The following is a 21,630-nucleotide window of genomic DNA, read 5'->3' as shown; positions in this document are numbered from 1 at the left end:
ACCGTGGTCCCACAGTAATCACAGGCCAACCGTAGTCCCACAGTAATCACAGGCCAACCGTAGTCCCACAGTAATCACAGGCCAGACGTGGTCCCACAGTAATCACAGGCCAACCGTGGGAGATCTACGAAACACAACAATACGAAGAGTACAAAAAAAAGACAGCCAGCACGATCACAATAGACACTTTTCCTCCCATCAAGCCTTCAGCATAGAACAGACGAGAGGATACATTCCTGCTGCCCAGCACTCCAATGTAAGCCATACCGACGCTGTCCCAGACCACATGGGGTGAATAGGAACAAGACGAGGTGTTTACGGTGTATTCATTTGACCTTTATCTCACCTTTATTTGACCTTTATTTGAAAAAAAATATGTAAAAAAAAAAAAAATACACATAAACAAAATACAAATTCTGTCACCGTCTAAAAAGTCTTCAGACTCAGATCTCGCCTTATTGGAAGACATTATAATGCTTCATACATGCTTATAACAATATAAGACATTATAATGCTTCATACATGCTTATAACAATATAAGACATTATAATGCTTCATACATGTATATACCAATATAACACATTATAATGCTTCATACATGCTTATACCAATATAAGACATTATAATGCTTCATACATGCTTATACCAATATAAGACATTATAATGCTTCATACATGCTTATACCAATATAAGACATTATAATGCTTCATACATGCTTATACTAATATAAGACATTCTAATGTTTCAACAATGCTCATAACAATATAAGACATTATAATGCTTCATACATGCTTATAACAATATACGACATTCTAATGTTTCAACAATGCTTATAACAATATAAGACATTATAATGCTTCATACATGCTTATAACAATATAAGACATTATAATGCTTCATACATGCTTATAACAATATAAGCAATTATAATGCTTCATACATGCTTATACCAATATAAGACATTATAATGCTTCATACATGCTTATACCAATATAAGACATTATAATGCTTCATACATGCTTATACTAATATAAGACATTCTAATGTTTCAACAATGCTCATAACAATATAAGACATTATAATGCTTCATACATGCTTATAACAATATACGACATTCTAATGTTTCAACAATGCTTATAACAATATAAGACATTATAATGCTTCATACATGCTTATAACAATATAAGACATTATAATGCTTCATACATGCTTATAACAATATAAGCAATTATAATGCTTCATACATGCTTATACTAATATAAGACATTATAATGTTTCAACAATGCTTATAACAATATAAGACATTATAATGCTTCATACATGCTTATAACAATATAAGACATTATAATGCTTCATACATGCTTATACTAATATAAGACATTATAATGTTTCATACATGCTTATAACAATTTATAAAGCACTATACCGACAGGCTTTAAGTAAAGCGTTACCATATTTATTTTATAACATCAAGGCTGATGAAGCGGAAACAGGGCCTAGTATAAAAATGGTGCCTGGAGCATTCTGAACTATAATGAACGATCTCTGGAACTAACCATCGCTCATACCCCCGAGGAAGGTAGCGTTAGGTACCAGTGAATTCACTCTTCGGACTAAACACTCCCTTTACGGGGCCCTTAATACGACCTCCAAATGGTCGTAAAAAGTTCTGGAATGTAGAATAAAAGAAACAGATAGATACAGTCATAGATTTAGTTTAATTTCAGAAGGATCACTTGATCTGTCTGTTGAGTGAATATGCCTAGTTCCTCTTTTGATATTTCAAATATACACTCAGCGGCCAGTTTATTAGGTACACCCCCCTCCCCCTCCCCGTTTACCAAAATGGTTCGCTCCTACAGACAGTGAGTCACGTGGCCGTGGCTTGCGCTATTAAGCAGGCAGACAGACATCAAGGCATTCAGTTACTGTTCGAGTGAACGTTAGAATGGGCAAAATGAGTGACCTAAGCGACTTTGAGCGTGGTATGATCGACAGTGCCAGGCACGCCGGTTCCGGGACCTCTGAAACGGCCGGCCTCCTGGGCTTTTAACACACGACAGGGTCTAGGGTTTACTGAGAATGATGTGACAAACCAAAAAACCATCCAGTCAGTGGCAGTCCTGTGGGTGAAAACAGCTCGTTGATGAGAGGTGGAAGGAGAAGGAGAAGAATCGTGCACGCTAACAGGCCCGGCTACAAACAGCTTGTTGATGAGAGAGGTGGAAGGAGACGGAGAAGAATCGTGCACGCTGACAGGCCCGGCTACAAACAGGCAAATAACAGCGCAGTATAACAGTGGTGTGCAGAACGGCATCTCGGAACGCACAACTAGTCTGTCCTTGTCACAAAAGAGAGGAGAGAGAGGAAAGAGAAAGAGAGGAGAGAGAGGAGAGAGAGAAAGAGAGAGGGACAGAGAAAAAGATGCGAGAGAGAGAGAAATAGAGGAGAGCGAGAGAAAGAAAGAGAGAAAGAGAGAAAGAGGGGAGAGAGAGACAGAGAAAGAAAGGAGAGAGAGAGAGAGAGAAAAAGAGAGGAGAGAAAGAGAGAGAGAGAAAGAGAGGAGAGAAAGACAGAGAAACAAGAGAAAGAGAGGAGAGAGAGAGAGAGAAAGAGAGGAGAGAGAGACAGAGAAACAGAGAAAGAGAGGAAAGAGAGAGAGAGAGAGAGAGAGAAAGAGAGGAGAGAGAGAAAGAAGGAAGTCTTGTCTCAGTGTGAGAGCACATCACACTGGAAGCAGCCAACGTTGCGCACACACACATCGCTTGGCTGCAACCTAAGAGATGTGGTGACTGTAAATGCTGAACACTTAACGGTGTGGAGGGCTGGCATCCCTCCACATCCAGCCTGTACTTTACATACCAGGCTGGCATACTGCCCTCCACATCCAGCCTGTACTTTACATACCAGGCTGGCATCCCTCCACATCCAGCCTGTACTTTACATACCAGGCTGGCATACAGCCCTCCACATCCAGCCTGTACTTTACATACCAGGCTGGCATACTGCCCTCCACATCCAGCCTGTACTTTACATACCAGGCTGGCATACTTCCCTCCACATCCAGCATGTACTTTACATACCAGGCTGGCATACAGCCCTCCACATCCAGCCTGTACTTTACATACCAGGCTGGCATACTGCCCTCCACATCCAGCCTGTAGTTTACATACCAGGCTGGCATACTGCCCTCCACATCCAGCCTGTAGTTTACATACCAGGCTGGCATACATCCCTCCACATCCACATCCAGCCTGTACTTTACATACCAGGCTGGCATACTGCCCTCCATATCCAGCCTGTACTTTACATACCAGGCTGGCATACTGCCCTCCACATCCAGCCTGTAGTTTACATACCAGGCTGGCATACATCCCTCCACATCCACATCCAGCCTGTACTTTACATACCAGGCTGGCATACTGCCCTCCATATCCAGCCTGTACTTTACATACCAGGCTGGCATACAGCCCTCCACATCCAGCCTGTAGTTTACATACCAGGCTGGCATACTGCCCTCCACATCCAGCCTGTACTTTACATACCAGGCTGGCATACAGCCCTCCACATCCACATCCAGCCTAGAGGTTAACCTCCAGATAGAGGTTATAACCCCTACAGTAGATATAGGTTATAACCCCTACAGTAGATAGAGGTTATAACAACCCTACAGTAGATACAGGATATAACCCCTACAGTAGATAGAGGATATGACCCCTACAGTAGATATAGGTTATAACCCCCTACAGTAGATAGAGGTTATAACCCCTACAGTAGATACAGGATATAACCCCTACAGTACATAGAGGTTATAACAACCCTACAGTAGATAGAGGTTATAACCCCTACAGTAGATAGAGGATATGACCCCTACAGTAGATATAGGTTATAACCCCCTACTGTAGATAGAGGTTATAACAACCCTACAGTAGATAGAGGATATGACCCCTACAGTAGATATAGGTTATAACCCCCTACTGTAGATAGAGGTTATAACAACCCTACAGTAGATAGAGGTTATAACAACCCTACAGTATATAGAGGTTATAACCCCTTACAGTAGATAGAGGTTATAACCCCCTACAGTAGATAGAGGTTATAACAACCCTACAGTATATAGAGGTTATAACCCCTTACAGTAGATAGAGGTTATAACCCCCTACAGTAGATAGAGGTTATAACCCCTTCAGTAGATATAAGTTATAACCCGCTACATTCGATAGAGGTTATAACCCCCTACAGTAGATAGAGGTTATAACCCCCTACAGTAGATAGAGGTTATAACCCCTACAGTAGATAGAGGTTATAACCCCCTACAGTAGATAGAGGTTATAACCCCTTACAGTAGATAGAGGATATGACCCCTACAGTAGATATAGGATATAACCCCTACAGTAGATAGAGGTTATAACCCCTACAGTAGATAGAGGTTATAACCCCTTCAGTAGATATAAGTTATAACCCGCTACATTCGATAGAGGTTATAACCCCCTACAGTAGATAGAGGTTATAACCCCCTACAGTAGATAGAGGTTATAACCCCCTACAGTAGATAGAGGTTATAACCCCCTACATTAGATAGAGGTTATAACCCCTACAGTAGATAGAGGTTATAACCCCCTACAGTAGATAGAGGTTATAACCCCTTACAGTAGATAGAGGATATGACCCCTACAGTAGATATAGGATATAACCCCTACAGTAGATAGAGGTTATAACCCCTACAGTAGATAGAGGTTATAACCCCTTACAGTATATAGAGGTTATAACAACCTTACAGTAGATAGAGGTTATAAACCCCTACAGTAGATAGAGGTTATAACCCCCTACAGTAGATAGAGGTTATAACCCCTTCAGTAGATAGAGGTTATAACCCCTACAGTAGATAGAGGTTATAATCCCTTACAGTAGATATAGGTTATAACAACCCTACAGTAGATAGAGGTTATAACCCCCTACAGTAGATAGAGGTTATAACCCCTTCAGTAGATAGAGGTTATAACCCCTACAGTAGATAGAGGTTATAATCCCTTACAGTAGATATAGGTTATAACAACCCTACAGTAGCAGTCACCGTGTTAAGGAGCGTCAGACATCTGATGGTCAGAGACAGAGACATCGGTGGTTTTCAATGACTTTAGAGACACAGATATGTCTCAGCCGTAGAGAGGAAACACAAACTCTTGTGACGTAAGAGGCTTTTAAAACCCCCATATATAAACCTCTATAACACTATGAACGCAAAACCCATGCAACTAGCACACACACACACACACACACACACACACACACACACACACACACACACACACACACACACACACACACACACACACACACACACACACACACACACACACACACACACACACACACACACACACACACACACACACACACACACACACACACACACACACACACACACACACACACACACACACTTGTCATACGTCATACGGCTGAGAGCTGGTGACAGATAGTCCAGTATGTGGAACGCATACGGCAAGGCAACCTAGTAGTGTTCTGTTGTGAGTACTGTACCGTAGAAGTGAGAGAGAGAGAAAGAGAGGGGGAGAGAGAGAGAGAGAGAGGGGAGAGAGAGAGAGAGAGAGAGAGAGAGAGAGAGAGAGAGAGAGAGAGAGAGAGAGAGAGAGAGAGAGAGAGAGAGAGAGAGGGGGAGGGAGGGAGAGAGAGATGGGGTGGAGAGAGAGGGGGGGAGAGAAAGAGAGAGAGAGATGGGGTGGAGAGAGAGGGAGAGAAAGAGAGAGAGAGATAGAGAGAGAGAGAGAGAGAGAGAGAGAGAGAGAGAGAGAGAGAGAGAGAGAGAGAGAGAGAGAGAGAGAGAGAGATGGGGGAGAGAGAGAGAGATATGGAGGAGAAAGAGAGAGAGAGAGAGAGAGAGAGAGAGAGAGAGAGAGAGAGAGAGAGAGAGAGAGAGAGAGAGAGAGAGAGAGAGAGAGAGAGAGAGAGAGAGAGAGAGAGAGAGAGAGAGAGAGAGGGGGAAGAGAGAGAGAGAGATAGAGCGAGAGAGAGAGGGAGGTGAAGGACAGGGGCATAGAGGAGAAAGGAAGGCCAAGTTCTGTCCCCATGCCAACAACACAGCGTCAGAAAGAGGAAGGTGCCCACATGCATGTATCCTTAAGCAGAGGCCCTAAAGCAGGGTTCCACAATAGGCAGGCCGCGGGACCCCTGCCCTAAGAGCAGGACCAGATCCCCAGGTGAAATATCTTGGGATTTGACGTCTTAAAAAGCAGTTTTTACTTACTCTGAGCAGCTGCAGGGTATCTAAAAATGCTCAAAATAACTTAAATACTCAACCACCAAATAATACCTTAATTCTTCATACATTTCCCAAAATATAGTGCGGTGTTTTTTTGTGCCAATAACAGCGCAGTGTGGTATTTGCAGTAATGAATATATTTAATTTACCTGATGACACCCGTGTAAGTTGGAGTCTCTTCCATAGGAGTAGGATCCTCTCTCCGTTTTACCTGAGGGAAGAGAAGAGAGAAATGTTTTTCCTCAAACACCTCTGAAATCCAACATATCTCTTTACACAAACCTAAAAGATAAACGACTTTGCATTTAGAGTAATTGTGCTACGAATCTCTCGTCTTAATTTCCTACCGCGTTGTATATACGATCAAACAGACATCTGTTCTGCTGTAGATTCAAACACAGGCAGCATTCAGATCTGGGTTCTGTATCACTGTCTCTTTTATAAAACGGTTTCATCTTAAGACCTTTGTGCAAACTGTATATGTTTCCAAGATGCATGACAATCGTAGCGGCGGGAAAAAACAGACACGTCTGGAACAAAGAGTCTATAAGAACTAAAGGTTAACAACAGACACGTCTGGAACAAAGAGTCTATATGAACTAAAGGTTAACAACAGACACGTCTGGAACAAAGAGTCTATATGAACTAAAGGTTAACAACAGACACGTCTGGAACAAAGAGTCTATAAGAACTAAAGGTTAACAACAGACACGTCTGGAACAACGAGTCTATATGAACTAAAGGTTAACAACAGACACGTCTGGAACAAAGAGTCTATAAGAACTAAAGGTTAACAACAGACACGTCTGGAACAAAGAGTCTATATGAACTAAAGGTTAACAACAGACACGTCTGGAACAAAGAGTCTATAAGAACTAAAGGTTAACAACAGACACGTCTGGAACAAAGAGTCTATAAGAACTAAAGGTTAACAACAGACACGTCTGGAACAAAGAGTCTATATGAACTAAAGGTTAACAACAGACACGTCTGGAACAAAGAGTCTATAAGAACTAAAGGTTAACAGACACGTCTGGAACAAAGAGTCTATAAGAACTAAAGGTTAACAACAGACGTCTGGAACAAAGAGTCTATATGAACTAAAGGTTAACAACAGACGTCTGGAACAAAGAGTCTATATGAACTAAAGGTTAACAACAGACACGTCTGGAACAAAGAGTCTATATGAACTAAAGGTTAACAACAGACACGTCTGGAACAAAGAGTCTATAAGAACTAAAGGTTAACAACAGACACGTCTGGAACAAAGAGTCTATATGAACTAAAGGTTAACAACAGACACGTCTGGAACAAAGAGTCTATAAGAACTAAAGGTTAACAACAGACACGTCTGGAACAAAGAGTCTATAAGAACTAAAGGTTAACAACAGACACGTCTGGAACAAAGAGTCTATATGAACTAAAGGTTAACAACAGACACGTCTGGAACAAAGAGTCTATAAGAACTAAAGGTTAACAGACACGTCTGGAACAAAGAGTCTATAAGAACTAAAGGTTAACAACAGACGTCTGGAACAAAGAGTCTATATGAACTAAAGGTTAACAACAGACGTCTGGAACAAAGAGTCTATATGAACTAAAGGTTAACAACAGACACGTCTGGAACAAAGAGTCTATATGAACTAAAGGTTAACAACAGACACGTCTGGAACAAAGAGTCTATAAGAACTAAAGGTTAACAGACACGTCTGGAACAAAGAGTCTATAAGAACTAAAGGTTAACAACAGACGTCTGGAACAAAGAGTCTATATGAACTAAAGGTTAACAACAGACACGTCTGGAACAAAGAGTCTATAAGAACTAAAGGTTAACAACAGACACGTCTGGAACAAAGAGTCTATAAGAACTAAAGGTTAACAGACACGTCTGGAACAAAGAGTCTATATGAACTAAAGGTTAACAACAGACACGTCTGGAACAAAGAGTCTATAAGAACTAAAGGTTAACAACAGACACGTCTGGAACAAAGAGTCTATAAGAACTAAAGGTTAACAACAGACACGTCTGGAACAAAGAGTCTATAAGAACTAAAGGTTAACAACAGACACGTCTGGAACAAAGAGTCTATATGAACTAAAGGTTAACAACAGACACGTCTGGAACAAAGAGTCTATAAGAACTAAAGGTTAACAACAGACACGTCTGGAACAAAGAGTCTATAAGAACTAAAGGTATGTAAAGGTTAACAACAGGACAAGACTAAAGAGTACTGTACACAACAGTATGTGATGTCCACGGACAGCTTAAGATAGCCTGGTTAAAACACTGTGAGCACAGCGTTTCAGTCTGGTTCAACCAGGTTAAGATAGCCTGGTTAAAGCTCTGTGAGCACAGCGTTTCAGTCTGGTTCAACCAGGTTAAGATAGCCTGGTTAAAGCACTGAGCACAGCGTTTCAGTCTGGTTCAACCAGGTTAAGATAGCCTGGTTAAAGCACTGAGCACAGCGTTTCAGTCTGGTTCAACCAGGTTAAGATAGCCTGGTTAAAGCTCTGTGAGCACAGCGTTTCAGTCTGGTTCAACCAGGTTAAGATAGCCTGGTTAAAGCACTGTGAGCACAGGGTTTCAGTCTGGTTCAACCAGGTTAAGATAGCCTGGTTAAAACACTGTGAGCACAGCTTTTCAGTCTGGTTCAACCAGGTTAAGATAGCCTGGTTAAAGCACTGAGCACAGCGTTTCAGTCTGGTTCAACCAGGTTAAGATAGCCTGGTTAAAGCTCTGTGAGCACAGGGTTTCAGTCTGGTTCAACCAGGTTAAGTTTAGGAGGAAAGTTGAATGGAAAACCAAGCAGCCGTACAACATAAGACTATAGTGGAATAATGTGGTTTGAGCTGGACTAAGAGGAGGGGGACACTCCAGTACTCAACACAGATCCTCAATATGGTTGGGTGGTATGAAGATGTTCATACCGTTTCTGTACCATACCGGGGTATACGGTATTACCGAATGTCCTACACAGTAGGCGCTATTTCAATTTTTAAAATGTTCATATATTATTATTTTGTTTTATTTTAATTGACAAAGAAAACAATTTAGGCAACATGGATCTTGATCTGAGAGGGGATGGCATGTCTGCTGTAACCAAGAAGTTTGATCTTCACAACCAAATGCATAGCTGGAGCCCTGAGATGGAGCTCTGAGATGGAGCCCTGAGATGGAGCTCTGAGATGGAGCTCTGAGATGGAGCTCTGAGATGGAGCTCTGAGATGGAGCCCTGAGATGGAGCTCTGAGATGGAGCTCTGAGATGGAGCCCTGAGATGGAGCTCTGAGATGGAGCCCTGAGATGGAGCTCTGAGATGGAGCTCTGAGATGGAGCCCTGAGATGGAGCTCTGAGATGGAGCTCTTAGCTGGAGCTCTGAGATGGAGCTCTGAGATGGAGCTCTGAGATGGAGCTCTGAGATGGAGCTCTGAGATGGAGCTCTGAGATGGAGCCCTGAGATGGAGCTCTGAGATGGAGCCCTGAGATGGAGCTCTGAGATGGAGCTCTTAGCTGGAGCTCTGAGATGGAGCTCTTAGCTGGAGCTCTGAGATGGAGCTCTGAGATGGAGCTCTGAGATGGAGCCCTGAGATGGAGCTCTGAGATGGAGCTCTGAGATGGAGCTCTGAGATGGAGCTCTGAGATGGAGCCCTGAGATGGAGCTCTGAGATGGAGCTCTGAGATGGAGCTCTGAGATGGAGCCCTGAGATGGAGCTCTGAGATGGAGCCCTGAGATGGAGCTCTGAGATGGAGCTCTGAGATGGAGCCCTGAGATGGAGCTCTGAGATGGAGCTCTGAGATGGAGCCCTGAGATGGAGCTCTGAGATGGAGCCCTGAGATGGAGCTCTGAGATGGAGCTCTGAGATGGAGCTCTGAGATGGAGCTCTGAGATGGAGCCCTGAGATGGAGCTCTGAGATGGAGCTCTGAGATGGAGCCCTGAGATGGAGCTCTGAGATGGAGCTCTGAGATGGAGCTCTGAGATGGAGCCCTGAGATGGAGCCCTGAGCTGGAGCCCTGAGATGGAGCTCTGAGATGGAGCTCTTAGCTGGAGCTCTGAGATGGAGCTCTTAGCTGGAGCCCTGAGATGGAGCCCTGAGCTGGAGCCCTGAGCTGGAGCCCTGAGATGGAGCCCTGAGCTGGAGCCCTGAGATGGAGCCCTGAGCTGGAGCCCTGAGATGGAGCTCTGAGATGGAGCTCTGAGATGGAGCTCTGAGATGGAGCCCTGAGATGGAGCCCTGAGCTGGAGCCCTGAGATTGAGCTCTGAGATGGAGCTCTGAGATGGAGCTCTGAGATGGAGCTCTGAGATGGAGCCCTGAGCTGGAGCCCTGAGATGGAGCTCTGAGATGGAGCTCTTAGCTGGAGCCCTGAGATGGAGCCCTGAGCTGGAGCCCTGAGATGGAGCTCTGAGATGGAGCCCTGAGCTGGTGCCCTGAGATGGAGCTCTGAGATGGAGCTCTGAGATGGAGCTCTGAGATGGAGCTCTGAGATGGAGCTCTGAGATGGAGCCCTGAGATGGAGCCCTGAGATGGAGCTCTGAGCTGGAGCCCTGAGATGGAGCCCTGAGATGGAGCTCTGAGATGGAGCTCTGAGCTGGAGCCCTGAGATGGAGCTCTGAGGTGGAGCTCTGAGATGGAGCCCTGAGATGGAGCCCTGAGATGGAGCTCTGAGATGGAGCTCTGAGATGGAGCTCTGAGATGGAGCTCTGAGATGGAGCCCTGAGATGGAGCTCTGAGATGGAGCTCTGAGCTGGAGCCCTGAGATGGAGCCCTGAGATGGAGCCCTGAGATGGAGCTCTGAGCTGGAGCCCTGAGGTGGATATAATTTATTTGACACATCTAAGATTTTCTTATAGTTACAGTGCCTTCAGAAAGTATTCACACACCTTGACTTTTTCCAAATGTTGTTGTGTTACAGCCTGAATTTAAAATGGATTCAACTGAGATTTTGTAACGCTGATATATACACACAATACCCTATACTCTCTTCTCTGTATACATCAATGATATAAATAATAATAATGTCAAAGTGGAATTGTGCTTGTACAACATTTTTGGAATGTATAAAAAATTAAAAGTATTCAACCATTTTGTTACGACAAGCCTAAATAAGTTCAGGAGTAAAAAATGTACTTAACAAGTCACATAATAAGTTGCATGGACTCTGTGTGCAATAATAGTGTTTAACATGATTTTTGAATGACAACCTCATCTCTGTACTCCACACATACAATTATCTGTAAGGTCCCTCAGTCCAGCAGTGAATTTCAAACACAGATTCAACCACAAAGACCAGGGAGGTTTTACAATGGTTCGTAAACAAGGGCACCGATTGGTAGATGGGTACACATTAAATAAAAAGCAGACATTGAATATCCCTTTGAGCCTGGTGAAGTTATTAATTACACTTTGGATGATGTATCAATACACCCAGTCACTACAAAGATACAGGCGTCATTCCTAACTCAGTTGCAGGAGAGGAAGGAAACCGGTCAGGGATTTCACCATGAGGCCAATGGTGACTTGAAAACAGTTAGAGTTTAATGGGTGTGATAGGAGAAAACTGTGGATGGATCAACAACATTGTAGTTACTCCACAATACTAACCTAAATGACAGAGTGAAAAGAAGGAAGCCTGTACAGAATACAAATATTCCAAAACATGCATCCCGTTTGCAATAAGACACTAAAGTAAAACTGCAAAAAATGTGGCAAAGGAATGTACTTTATATCCTGAATACAAAGTGTTATGTTTGGGGCTAATCCAACACAACACATCACTGAGTACCACTCTTCATATTTTCAAGCATGGTGGCTGCATCATGTTATGGGTATGCTTGTCATAGGCAAGGACTAGAGAGTTTTTTTTAGGATCAAAAGAAACATACAGGCAAAATCCTAGAAGAAAACCTGGTTCAGTCTGTTTTCCAACAGACACTGGGAGACACATTCACCTTTCAGCAGGACAATAACCTAAAACACAAGACCAAATATACACTGGAGTTGCTTACCAAGACATTGAATGTTCCTGAGTGGCCTAGTTACAGTTTTGACATAAAATTGGCTTGAAAATCAACGGCAAGACTTGAAAATGTCTGTCTAGAAATGATCAACAACCAACTTAACAGAGCGTGGAGAACTTCACGAAGAATAATGGGCCAATATTGTACAACCCAGGTGTGCGAAGCTCTTAGAGACTCAGAAACTCAGCTGTGATCGTTGCCAAATGTGCTTCTATTCAGGGGTGTGAATACTTACATAAATTAGACATTTCTGAATTACATTTTCAATAAATCTATCTAAAAATCTATCTAAAATGTATAAAAACATGTTTTTCCACTTTGTCATCACGTGGTATCGTGTGTAGATGGGTGAGGAAAAACATACTGTATATTTAATCCATTTTGAATTCAGGCTGTGAGACAACAGAATGTGGGATAAGTCAAGGGGTATGAGTACTTTCTGAAGGAACTGTATACTTATAAGCAGGGACGTAGCATGCCCCCTCTCTGCCCCAGCGAGGCGAGAGTGCCGCCTACCCCCCCCAACAAAAAAAAAAGACGATATTGAAAATCATTCCTTCTGTATTTCAAAATATCCCAGTATACGGTATAAATGGTATATTGCCTAAGCCTACTCTTCCACACCACACACTGCAGTACTCAACACAGCTCCTCAACAACACACACTGCAGTACTCAACACATCTCCTCAACAACACATACTGCAGTACTCAACACAGCTCCTCAACAACACACACTGCAGTACTCAACACAGCTCCTCAACAACACACACTGCAGTACTCAACACAGCTCCTCAACAACACACACTGCAGTACTCAACACAGCTCCTCCACAACACACACTGCAGTACTCAACACAGCTCCTCAACAACACACACTCCAGTACTCAACACAGCTCCTCAACAACACACACTCCAGTACTCAACACAGCTCCTCCACAACACACACTGCAGTACTCAACACAGTTCCTCAACAACACACACTGCAGTACTCAACACAGCTCCTCAACAACACACACTGCAGTACTCAACACAGCTCCTCAACAACACCCACTGCAGTACTCAACACAGCTCCTCAACAACACACACTGCAGTACTCAACACAGCTCCTCAACAACACACACTGCAGTACTCAACACAGTTCCTCAACAACACACACTGCAGTACTCAACACAGCTCCTCAACAACACACACTGCAGTACTCAACACAGCTCCTCAACAACACACACTGCAGTACTCAACACAGCTCCTCAACAACACACACTGCAGTACTCAACAACACACACTGCAGTACTCAACAACACACACTGCGGTACTCAACACAGCTCCTCAACACCACACACTGCAGTACTCAACACAGCTCCTCAACACCACACACTGCAGTACTCAACACATCTCCTCAACAACACATACTGCAGTACTCAACACAGCTCCTCAACAACACACACTGCAGTACTCAACACAGCTCCTCAACAACACACACTGCAGTACTCAACACAGCTCCTCAACAACACACACTGCAGTACTCAACACAGCTCCTCCACAACACACACTGCAGTACTCAACACAGCTCCTCAACAACACACACTCCAGTACTCAACACAGCTCCTCAACAACACACACTCCAGTACTCAACACAGCTCCTCCACAACACACACTGCAGTACTCAACACAGTTCCTCAACAACACACACTGCAGTACTCAACACAGCTCCTCAACAACACACACTGCAGTACTCAACACAGCTCCTCAACAACACCCACTGCAGTACTCAACACAGCTCCTCAACAACACACACTGCAGTACTCAACACAGCTCCTCAACAACACACACTGCAGTACTCAACACAGTTCCTCAACAACACACACTGCAGTACTCAACACAGCTCCTCAACAACACACACTGCAGTACTCAACACAGCTCCTCAACAACACACACTGCAGTACTCAACACAGCTCCTCAACAACACACACTGCAGTACTCAACAACACACACTGCAGTACTCAACAACACACACTGCGGTACTCAACACAGCTCCTCAACACCACACACTGCAGTACTCAACACAGCTCCTCAACACCACACACTGCAGTACTCAACACAGCTCCTCAACAACACACACTGCAGTACTCAACACAGCTTCTCAACACCACACACTGCAGTACTCAACACAGCTCCTCAACAACACACACTGCAGTACTCAACACAGCTCCTCAACAACACACACTGCAGTACTCAACACAGCTCCTCAACAACACACACTGCAGTACTCAACAACACACACTGCAGTACTCAACAACACACACTGCGGTACTCAACACAGCTCCTCAACAACACACACTGCAGTACTCAACAACACACACTGCGGTACTCAACACAGCTCCTCAACAACACACACTGCGGTACTCAACACAGCTCCTCAACACCACACACTGCAGTACTCAACACAGCTCCTCAACACCACACACTGCAGTACTCAACACAGCTCCTCCACAACACACACTGCAGTACTCAACACATCTCCTCAACAACACACACTGCAGTACTCAACACAGTTCCTCAACAACACACACTGCAGTACTCAACACAGTTCCTCAACAACACACACTGCAGTACTCAACACAGCTCCTCCACAACACACACTGCAGTACTCAACACAGCTCCTCAACAACACCCAATGCAGTACTCAACACATCTCCTCAACAACACATACTGCATTACTCAACATATCTCCTCAACAGCACACACTGCAGTACTCAACACAGCTCCTCAACAACACACACTGCAGTACTCAACACATCTCCTCAACAACACATACTGCAGTACTCAACACAGCTCCTCAACAACACACACTGCAGTACTCAACACAGCTCCTCAACAACACACACTGCAGTACTCAACACAGTTCCTCAACAACACACACTGCAGTACTCAACACAGCTCCTCCACAACACACACTGCAGTACTCAACGCAGCTCCTCAACAACACACACTGCATTACTCAACACAGCTCCTCAACAACACACACTGCAGTACTCAACACATCTCTCCAACAACACACACGGCAGTCCTCAACACAGCTCCTCAACAACACACACTGCAGTACTCAACACAGCTCCTCAACAACACACACTGCAGTACTCAATACAGCTCCTCCACAACACCCACTGCAGTACTCAACACAGCTCCTCAACAACACACACTGCAGTACTCAACGCAGCTCCTCAACAACACACACTGCAGTACTCAACGCAGCTCCTCAACAACACACACTGCAGTACTCAACACAGCTCCTCAACAACACACACTGCAGTACTCAACACAGCTCCTCAACAACACACACTGCAGTACTCAACACAGCTCCTCAACAACAGACACTGCAGTACTCAACACAGTTCCTCAACAACAGACACTGCAGTACTCAACACAGCTCCTCAACAACACACACTGCAGTACTCAACACAGCTCCTCAACAACACACACTGCAGTACTCAACACAGTTCCTCAACAACACACACTCCAGTACTCAACACAGCTCCTCAACAACAGACACTGCAGTACTCAACACAGCTCCTCAACAACACACACTGCAGTACTCAACACAGCTCCTCAACAACACACACTGCAGTACTCAACACAGTTCCTCAACAACAGACACTGCAGTACTCAACACAGCTCCTCAACAACACACACTGCAGTACTCAACACAGCTCCTCAACAACACACACTGCAGTACTCAACACAGTTCCTCAACAACACACACTGCAGTACTCAACACAGCTCCTCAACAACAGACACTGCAGTACTCAACACAGCTCCTCAACAACACACACTGCAGTACTCAACACAGCTCCTCAACAACACACACTGCAGTACTCAACACATCTCCTCAACAACACACACTGCAGTACTCAACACAGCTCCTCAACAACACACACTGCAGTACTCAACACAGCTCCTCAACAACACACACTGCAGTACTCAACACAGCTCCTCAACAACACACACTGCAGTACTCAACACAGCTCCTCAACAACACACACTGCAGTACTCAACACAGCTCTTCCACAACACCCACTGCAGTACTCAACACAGCTCCTCAACAACACACACTGCAATACTCAATACAGCTCCTCCACAACACCCACTGCAGTACTCAACACAGCTCCTCAACAACACACACTGCAGTACTCAACGCAGCTCCTCAACAACACACACTGCAGTACTCAACGCAGCTCCTCAACAACACACACTGCAGTACTCAACACAGCTCCTCAACAACACACACTGCAGTACTCAACACAGCTCCTCAACAACACACACTGCAGTACTCAACACAGCTCCTCAACAACAGACACTGCAGTACTCAACACAGTTCCTCAACAACACACACTGCAGTACTCAACACAGCTCCTCAACAACAGACACTGCAGTACTCAACACAGCTCCTCAACAACACACACTGCAGTACTCAACACAGCTCCTCAACAACAGACACTGCAGTACTCAACACAGCTCCTCAACAACACACACTGCAGTACTCAACACAGCTCCTCAACAACACACACTGCAGTACTCAACACAGCTCCTCAACAACAGACACTGCAGTACTCAACACAGCTCCTCAACAACACACACTGCAGTACTCAACACAGCTCCTCAACAACACACACTGCAGTACTCAACACATCTCCTCAACAACACACACTGCAGTACTCAACACAGCTCCTCAACAACACACACTGCAGTACTCAACACAGCTCCTCAACAACACACACTGCAGTACTCAACACAGCTCCTCAACAACACACACTGCAGTACTCAACACAGCTCCTCAACAACACACACTGCAGTACTCAACACAGCTCCTCCACAACACCCACTGCAGTACTCAACACAGCTCCTCAACAACACACACTGCAGTACTCAACGCAGCTCCTCAACAACACACAATGCAGTACTCAACACAGCTCCTCAACAACACACACTCCAGTACTCAACACAGCTCCACCACAACACACACTGCAGTACTCAACACAGCTCCTCAACAACACACACTGCAGTACTCAACACAGCTCCTCAACAACAGACACTGCAGTACTCAACACAGTTCCTCAACAACACACACTGCAGTACTCAACACAGCTCCTCAACAACAGACACTGCAGTACTCAACAACACACACTGCAGTACTCAACACAGCTCCTCAACAACACACACTGCAGTACTCAACACAGCTCCTCAACAACACACACTGCATTACTCAACACAGCTCCTCAACAACACACACTGCAGTACTCAACACAGCTCCTCCACAACACACACTGCAGTACTCAACACAGCTCCTCAACAACACCCAATGCAGTACTCAACACATCTCCTCAACAACACATACTGCATTACTCAACACATCTCCTCAACATCACACACTGCAGTACTCAACACAGCTCCTCAACAACACACACTGCAGTACTCAACACATCTCCTCAACAACACATACTGCAGTACTCAACACAGCTCCTCCACAACAGACAACAATAGTGTTAGTAATTATATGCCTATACCAGACCATGGTCGGCCGGGTTACAACTTCCTAACCGTCCTCAGCTCAGCTTTGCAGGGCCAGGCTCGGACAGCAGCCAGCTGTAGACTATAAGCTTGGCACACACACAAAGACGCCCACACACACTCACACACACTCACACACACTCACACACACTCACACTCTCACACATAGGAACGGCGCACACTCAAACCATACACAATGCCATACATGTACACACATGCCTCACACACACCGTAGAAACACAATACACGCCACACACTCCGACGGCGTACACACACCGTATGTTGTACACATACATAAACCGTACACAGTACACACAAACACAAGCTAGCATAAATCCACCATCGACATTGTAAACACCTCAGGCAAATTTTATTACTTTTACTGTTTTGTTACTAACATCCATTTAAATACATTATTGTAGTATTGTTACTAACACCCATTTAAATACATTATCATAGTATTGTTACAAACACCCATTTAAATACATTATCATCGTATTGTTACTAACAGCCATTTAAATACATTATCATATTATTGTTACTAACACCTAATTTAAAACATTATCATATTATTGTTACTAACACCCATTTAAATACATTATCATATTATTGTTACTAACACCTCATTTAAAACATTATCATATTATTGTTACTAACACCCATTTAAATACATTATCATAGTATTGTTACTAACATCCCTGTCAAAACATTATCATATTATTGTTACTAACACCTCATTTAAAACATTATCATATTATTGTTACTAACACCCATTTAAATACATTATCATAGTATTGCTACAAACACCCATTTAAATACATTATCATATTATTGTTACTAACATCCATTTAAATACATTATCATATTATTGTTACTAACATCCCTTTAAATACATTATCATATTACTGTTACTAACACCTCATTTAAAACATTATCATATTATTGTTACTAACACCCATTTAAATACATTATCATATTATTGTTACTAGCACCTCATTTAAATACATTATCATATTATTGTTACTAACACCCATTTAAATACATTATCATATTATTGTTACTAACATCCCTGTCAAAACATTATCATATTATTGTTACTAACACCTCATTTAAAACATTATCATATTATTGTTACTAACATCCCTGTCAATACATTATCATATTATTGTTACTAACATCCCTGTCAATACATTATCATATTATTGTTACTAACCTCCATTTTAAAGCATTATCATATTTTTGGCCATAACATTTATAAAACTCCATTTAACTTTCGTATCACATAGCGTACTCAAAGTGAATTAAAACTAATGCTTGCTCTGAGGCCTGTTCCCTGATCAATTCTACACAATTCTACAGCGGCCTCGTCTTCAATCACGTTGACATTTATTGTCATGAGTCTTGTCATGGAGGTAAAAACGGAGCCATTTCCCCTTAGATACACCAGCTGCAAAGTCAAAATACTAGCTAAATTGTCGAATATTATTAATATGTTTTGTTGTTGCATTTTGGTGTTAATTTAAGGTTAGGGTTAGGCATTAGGGTTATCCGTGTGATTAAATTAGGGTTAAATTAGGGTTAAAGGTTTAAAATCAGATTGTATTACTTTGTGTCTGTGACAGCTAGAGACCACACTGCAGAGCTGTCTCCAGGACAATGTCCTTACATAACTCCTGACCTGCTGACCTTCCTTACATAACTCCTGACCTGCTGACCTTTCAACCCCTACATCTCCAAGCGTTCGAGAACATGTGCGCGAGCTCGACGTGCACACACACACACACACACACACACACACACACACATATATTACACACACAGCAAAAATCCCTGGTATTTTAATTTAGTTGCGAGAGTACCTAAGGATTTAAGGATTGGAATTACAAGAGAACGGGACAGAACAGGATAAGGTCAGGGAAGGGAACACGGCCCTGTGTCACATACATCCTGCTGGATGATACACACACACACACACAAACACACACTGACACTCTCACACACACGCACACACACACACACACTAAAATGGTGCATAGTTACAGAGTTGAATCTAGTTGAATCACGTTTAAATGTATTGTACAATATATCGACTGTATTCAGACGATGTCCTTGTCACCATCTCCACCAGGAATAAAAAGGGCTGCATACTACTGTAAGACAAAAGTCTAACAGCAGTATTACTGGGTGAACAATGTTCTTTTGTTGACCTGGCCTCATAAGTCTCTGGTCAAAAGTAGTACACTATATAGGGAATATGGTTCTATAGGGCTCTGGTCAAAAGTAGTACACTATATAGGGAATAGGGTTCTATAGGGCTCTGGTCTAAAGTAGTACACTATATAGGGAATAGGGTTCCATAGGTCTCTGGTCTAAAGTAGTACACTATATAGGGAATATGGTTCTATAGGGCTCTGGTCTAAAGTAGTGCACTACATAGTGAATAGGGAGCCATAGGGCTCTGGTCTAAAGTAGTGCACTATATAGTGAATAGGGAGCCATTTGGCACGCCGTATTAGAGCTGTTCCATATGTTATGTTAGTCCTTCTGGAGGCGTGAACGACGTAGTGTACCGACGACAGACAACCTCTCATTAAATGGTTTACTACTATTTAATAGGTATGGTTGTGTTCAAGATATGACAAGATAACAAAGTCTTAGGAGTTAGGAGTTAGGGATTAGGAGTTAGGGATTAGGAGTTAGGGGTTAGGCGTTAGGAGTTAGGGATTAGGAGTTAGGGGTTAGGGGTTAGGGTTTAGGGTTAAGAGTTAAGGGTTAAGGTTAGGGGTTAGGAGTTAGGGGTTAGGGGTTAGGGGTTAGGAGTTAGGGGTTAAGGTTAGGGGTTAGGAGTTAGGGGTTAGGGGTTAGGGGTTAGGAGTTAGGGGTTAAGGTTAGGGGTTAGGGGTTCCTCTCATTAAATGGTTTTTGTCCTATTTAATAGGTATGGTTGTGTTCAAGATATGACAAGATAACAAAGTCAAGGGTTAGGAGTTAGGGGTTAGGAGTTAGGGGTTAGGAGTTAGGGGTTAGGGATTAGGGTTAGGAGTTAGGGGTTAGGAGTTAGGAGTTAGGGGTTAAGGTTAGGGATTAGGGATTAGGGATTATGTTACTGCAAATACAAAACAACATTCTCATGGTTTTTCTTTTTCTGTTTGTTTTCTTTTTCCCCTTTCTTTAAAGTTTTGTCTTTCTTTACAACTGAGCAACAATTATATAAATACAATTATAAAAATATAAATATATTTGTTAAACCTAAACTCATGATCTAGCTGAAAATCCTAATTACCCTGTTTTGTATAACAAACTACCATAAATAATTGTCAGTGTAGGATTGATTATTTTTGGCAAAACATTATTTTTGTAATCTAAGAAACACTTTGGATGTGAAAAGGGAAATGTAGGCAACACATATTAATGTAATCGTTAACATGAGTACACATTAGTATCTGTAATACGACAGCATAATGCTCTGTTCAGGCTGTTTCAATAAACAGACTACACAGATCTCACAGCCCAAATGACTCCAATCTCAACTAGTCCCCGTCCTTCAAACTGAGAGTCATCTATCGTCAATACTCAGCAAAACACAACACGCACGCCGTGACTAAATATTCCTCAGTGAGAGCGAAAAGCTTTTCTCTCTCTGCCTCTATATACGGTCAACTGTGCCAAGACGTCGCCGTCAAATGTGGCAGAGCTAACACGTGCCAGTCTGTCGGTCCAGGGGCACAGACACAGTACTGTAGATAGTACGACCAGAGGCAGA

The 21,630-nt window shown here is 43.3% G+C and overlaps 1 protein-coding gene across 11 annotated transcripts in view; it reads right to left on the bottom strand.

Moving 5' to 3' along the window:
• LOC139544418 (transcription factor 4-like) overlaps positions 1 to 21,630 on the bottom strand; it is a 464,635-nt gene that overhangs the window by 264,706 nt on the left and 178,299 nt on the right. For all 11 annotated transcript variants that reach the window (XM_071351480.1, XM_071351481.1, XM_071351483.1 and 8 more), the window contains one exon: positions 6,433 to 6,494. In XM_071351480.1, the coding sequence (XP_071207581.1) occupies positions 6,433 to 6,494 (62 nt within the window). The remainder of the gene's footprint in view (positions 1 to 6,432; positions 6,495 to 21,630) is intronic.

Source organism: Salvelinus alpinus, chromosome 18 (assembly GCF_045679555.1).
Source record: "Salvelinus alpinus chromosome 18, SLU_Salpinus.1, whole genome shotgun sequence".
In the NCBI taxonomy this organism is placed as follows: Eukaryota; Metazoa; Chordata; class Actinopteri; order Salmoniformes; family Salmonidae; genus Salvelinus; species Salvelinus alpinus.
This window is presented reverse-complemented; position numbering and strand designations above follow the sequence as displayed.